This window comes from Ctenocephalides felis, unplaced genomic scaffold, assembly GCF_003426905.1.
Source record: "Ctenocephalides felis isolate EL2017-DRISC unplaced genomic scaffold, ASM342690v1 CF-g0.4_SCAFFOLD_01886, whole genome shotgun sequence".
Classification (NCBI taxonomy): domain Eukaryota; kingdom Metazoa; phylum Arthropoda; class Insecta; order Siphonaptera; family Pulicidae; genus Ctenocephalides; species Ctenocephalides felis.
In genome coordinates this window covers 168211135-168217134 of record NW_020538040.1, presented here as the reverse complement: position 1 = coordinate 168217134, position 6000 = coordinate 168211135, and the positions used below count along the sequence as shown (strand labels likewise).

The window sequence follows — 6000 nt, the reverse complement described above, 5'->3', positions numbered from 1 at the left end:
TAGAGATTTTAACAATAGGTATAAATTTTGTTTACATTCCTATGGGTTCCGTACCAATGTTTGACGGCGGCGCGGCGCTTACGCGCTTCGATATTTCGTCCTTATGCAGTCAAAGCAGTATGTTTGCTTTGAAAAAAAGTTCAGAATTTTCAAAATATTTCAAAATACACTTTTCTTCAAAAAGTCTTTTTTTCAAAAATAAGTAAATTTTTGTCAAAAATTTATAGTTTCTCAAAAATCTAATTTTCCAGAGTAAATTTTTTTCAAAAATGTTAATCTTTTGAAAAAAAAAAAATTGGTACGGGAAGTTCCAGCAATTTGCCATGCGCCCACTAGTTTATCTATGAAAAATGTATTCTTATCCTCGACGCACCGCTAAGGTTGTATCATATCGCCAGCATGAGTCAGAGAAAGAACGGTGTAGTCTAGCGCTGGCGTCCCCTGCTTACAGAGTGTATTGTAATGCCGAAGTCGAACCGTCGGTGGTTTTCGTGATGCCAGAGAGACCTCGTGTTCCCATAGGTTATTGACAAATCTGTTGTTTCTGTTTGTGACCCAGTCGTCGAGGAACAGTGTTGTGCAACGGTTTGTACGCGTAACAATATAGCGGAGATCGTAACCCGAACAAATTCAAATTTACCGCTTTACTATGTCTACTAATTTACTGATTGTTGTCTTAATGTTTCCCGAGCACCAGAGCGGGGGAGGACGGCGCGCGTGCAGCCTTTGCGATCGGGCGCTCTCTTAACAATAATCAGTTGTCAATCACAATCACACTCTGTCGCATCGTCTAGTGCCCTGCGCACTGTCACTGTCAGTGAATTGATAATAAATGACAGCGTCAGTTCGATACACCGATTCACAAGGAATTGTGTCAGTTTTAGTGTTGGTCTGTGACCGTTAAAAGCGAGTGACGTTTAAGTGTACGCTGCACCCGAGGGCCGCCTGACGACCGTCATGTCGTCCCAGAAGAACACCGGCGCCAAGGGAGGCCGCGTGCGCAAAATTAGCAGGGTGAGTGGTTTACATCTTTACAGATTTACAGCTTTTGTGCTTTCGATCTTGTTTCGACACTTGTGAACGACACTAGAATGAAAAGTTTTAAGCGCTTTTGTACCGACAGGACGAATTATATTGATTTAACGTGCTTCAACTCGACAGCACTAGTGCTTACTTATTTTTTGATGATTTAATTTAATTTAAATGACGAAAAATCACTATAAAGAAATTTTGATTGTTATATGTATTTATATGAAAATATAAATGTCTGACTGATATATGAAAATAATGTATATATATATATAAATAAATAAAAAAAAAAATTAAAACACGGCTCTAAGATACGAGTCTTGTAATATATTAAAAAAATGCTATGTATATGTTGGAATAAATTTATATTAAATTAAAAAAAAAATACATTTTTAACATTGATTCTAATTCTAGTTCAATTCCAAAAAATGAATATTTTTAGATATATATATACTAGTACTTACATCCCTGTTAATTATTTTTTTCATAATTAAATTTAATTTAAACGGTGACGAAAAATTACTAGAAAATCGTTCAGTTTATTATTAACATTGTTCCTAACTCTCATTCAATTCCAAAAAATATTGGGTTAAAAATATACATTTTTCATAAATATCAATTTTAATATGTATATATATATATATATATATATATATATATATATATATATATATATATATAAGCGAGAGGTTTTTCTTCAGATGGTGAAATAATATGATAAAATTGTTTCTTGGGCATCCATCCAGTAATTAAAAAAGTTTTATTGAAAAATGTTTTTATTTAGAGACCAATACGTTTCGGGTCTTGATTTGACCCATCTTCAGTGCTACAATTAAATATTGTAATATTAAATAAATTAAAACAATATAAAAAATACATAATTACAGACAAAAATAAGTAAAACCAATGTATATGAAAAGTATATATGAAAAACAACCATAAAATAAACAAATGTAAAGAAACTCACCATACAAATAAATTTTGAAAAATAATACAAAAACACACAAAATTCCACGAAAAAATAAATATGAAATAAAAAATTGATAAAACGTCGAGTTATGAAAATTTAAAAAAATTGTAAAATTAACATAAATAATATATTTTATTATAAAAAAAAGCTTATTCCAAACGAACATGTTGTCAGTTTGGAATATGTATTACGTGTGTGTACGAGAGTAAAATGTGTGCGTACGTGTTTGCGGAAAATAGTGGAAACTGTATCGTCATTGGATGAGAGAAAAATTTATTTGTATGGTGAGTTTCTTTACATTTGTTTATTTGATGGTTGTTTTTCATATATACTTTTCATAAACATTGGTTTTACTTATTTTTGTCTGTAATTATGTATTTTTTATATTGTTTTAATTTGTAACCCTGAAATGGGTCAAATGGGTCAAATCAAGACCCGAAACGTATGTTCTCTAAATAAAAACATTTTTCAATAAAACTGTTTTTTAATTACTTTATGGATGCCCAGGAAACAATTTTATCATATATATATATATATATATATATATATATATATATATATATATAATTTCCAAAAATATTTAATAATATATAGGGAACTCTTCCAGTATATGGGAAACCTGAATTTTTCTATGTACTAGTACTTACATCCCTGTTAATTATTTTTTTATAATTTCATTTGATTTAAACGATGACGAAAAATGTCAATAAAATCGTTCAGTAATTATATGTTTTTTTTTGTTCTTTTTGCTTGCAATTTTTAACATTGTTATTTCCATTCAATTGTAAATAATAAATATTGTATTTTTTTTTAATTTCATTGAATTATGACAATCAGAGTCAGAATGACTCTAAGAGTTTCAGAGCTAATATAAAATATTGTATTAAAAAGATAAATTTTCAACATATTCATTTTTATATATAGGGAACTCCCCCAGTATATAGAAAACCTAAATCCTATGTACTAGTACTTACATCTTCGTTAGTTATTTTTTGATAATTTCATTTAAACGATAAAATAATAGATAAAACGTTAGATAAAACGATTAATTGTCTATAAAATCGTTTAGTAATTATATCTAAAATTTTGACTCTTTTTCACTTACAATTTTTAACTAATTTATATTTAAAATTTTGACTCTTTTTCACTTACAATTTTTAACTAATTAATAGTAATTCTCATTAAATTCTAAAATTCCAACTAAATAAAAAATATTGTGTTAAAAATATATATTATTTTGCTATATATAATAGTATTTATATTATTATATTTATGTAATTCTATATAGAAAATCTTCCCAATTTATAGTAAACCTAACTTTTCCTATGTACTATATCCCAGTTAATTATTTTTTGATAATTTAATTTAATATAAACGATAACGAAAAATATCTATAAAATCGTTCAGAAATTATATTTAAAATTTTGACAATTTTCAATTGAAAGTTTTAATGTTGTTTGTTAAAACATTGTGTTAAAAATATATATTTTTCATAAATATCAATTTCGATATATATGTAAATATATATAAAAGACCCAGTCCAAATGAAAATTGTATAAATTTATAAAATCTTTATTATTTCCATGCGTTTCTATTTATTATCATCATATCATTTTCAATGGAATGTAAAATGATAATAATAATTTACAATAATACTGCTACACTATTTCTTGCCAGTTTAAATAATATATATATTGGTATATATATATATATATATATATATATATGTATATTTTTCATTAGTATAATATATATATTTTTATTTAAGCTGACAAGAATTAGTGTAGTAGTGTAATTATGAATTATTATTATTATCATTAGTTAATTGGGAATATTTCAATTTACATTTCACTGAAGATGACATAAAATTAAATGTCGAAACGTACATAAATAATAAAGATTTTATAAATTTATACAATTTGTTTGTGATTGTTTATTAAACAAATTCCTGAGGAAGGAAACATTGCATAAAATGTAGAAAATGAATGAAAAATTAAATATATTATAATATTCTAATATTCTTTCAAAAATTTGTTATTTTTATTTGTTATTTTTATAAAATTTTAATTTTATATATTATATTAAATATATAATAAAATATTAAATAAAAATTAAATTAATCATGATATAATAAAGGAGGCTTTTAGTACAGAAGAATAAAATTATAAATAATAATAGCTATGCTGAAAAACATGTATATATGCATATATATATATATATATATATATATATATATATATATAATTCAATTATTTAATTTATAATAATTCCTACGGTGTTTAATTTGTGATCAATATTTAAAGATTCATCTATAATTATTATAATTAGCATAAATAATACTATCAATTAATTTTTGTATTAAATCGTAAAAACCTATGATATGAATTTATATTAGCATATACTTAAATTCATTTTTTAATAGTTGATCAAATTTATTTTTAATTATTATTATTTTTTTACAAATTTGAATTTGTGCATTTTAATTCCTTTAAATTTAAAGAAAAGGGCACGATTGAAAAAAAAATTCATGTTACAATAACAAATGCTAGTTTTTCAAAAATTTTGACGATGATCAAAAGATTTCATATTTTTCTTATTTTTTTCCATTTTTTCTCATTATTGTCCATTTCAGGACGGGTGTAAAAATTACTATATAATGATAATATAATTATATATAATAATAATAATAAAAGAAAAGATATAGAATTAAAAAATACAACGCTAAAAATATCCAACTTGGGAAACTTTTACTAATTATTTCATTCTAGAATATTCTATTCTAATTAATATTTTTTTATATTAATAAATAAATTATTTTTTTATATTTGGGCATTGTTAATTTTCTGATCGTTTAAAATTACATTTTTAAATTTAGTTAATGACCATAAATGTACTTGAGTACATATTTTTAAGTGAATCAATTAATGAAGTAATTCTGATATTGTTATCTATTTTTATATCTAATCATTTATTTTATTTTATTCATTGTCATTATTATTATTATATTTTTACTTCCTCTTATATTCATTTTTATTATATTTTGTTGTTAAATCGTAGTAAAATATCTTACAGAACTATATATAATTTTGATTGATGTTGATTAAAAATAAAAAAAATATTGGAGGTACTAACAAAATTATGGCAGTCGATTGATATTTGATATATTTGTAATAAAATTTAATAAACGAGAAAAAATACTTTTTATCATAAAATAGTAAATTCCTGTAAAACTATATTCAACCGGAATAAGTCTTTAAACTTTAAATACCCTTACGGAGTATTCCTATTTGGATAAGAATTCTTATATAAGCAGGTTGTTATATATAATATTGCCAATGTATAGTTCGCAAAGACATTTTAAAATACTTCAAGCATTTCATAAAGAATTATTTCTTAAAAATATAATCAAATATGAATAAAATTTTATATACAAATGCGCAATCATCAATACATCTTCCTTAAAAAGTCTTACAATATGTTCTCGCCTAAAGAGCATTGTGATTACATTAAAATGATAATTTTATGCATTGTACATGCATAACGTGTTTATATCCATGTACATAAATCTGTGTAATTTTCAAAGAATTATTATATAACTCAATACAGTGTATTTTGTTCTCTTGAAGTTATTTCAATAACTTTCTAAATTTGAAATCTGATTATGATCAATTGCACTTATGCGGGGATTTATTAAAATAAATTTGGTAGTTAAAAATGATCATAAATGCATATCAAATTGTCATATATTTTATAGAGATTTTAATAATAATTATAAATTTTGTTTATATTTATATGGGTTCTGTACCAATCTTTATCCGTTAGACTGCGATATTTCATCTCTAAAACAGCTAAGCAGTGTGATTGCTTTGAAAAAAAAAAGTTTTTAAAAAATATCAAAATATACAAAAAATCGTTTTTTTAAAAAAAGTCTATTATTTTCAAAAAATTTAAAATTCTCAAAAATCTAATATTTCCTAAGTTTTCAAATTTTTTTAAATTTT

The 6000-nt window shown here is 24.0% G+C and overlaps 1 protein-coding gene across 1 annotated transcript in view; it reads left to right on the top strand.

Annotated features, from left to right (window-relative positions):
• The first annotated feature begins 467 nt into the window (after positions 1-467).
• The window catches only part of LOC113378463 (monocarboxylate transporter 14-like), a 244930-nt gene continuing 239397 nt past the window's right edge, over positions 468-6000 (top strand). The window contains exon 1 of the mRNA XM_026618996.1: positions 468-1014. Coding sequence (XP_026474781.1) covers positions 958-1014 — 57 coding nt within the window. The 5' untranslated portion in view covers positions 468-957. The remainder of the gene's footprint in view (positions 1015-6000) is intronic.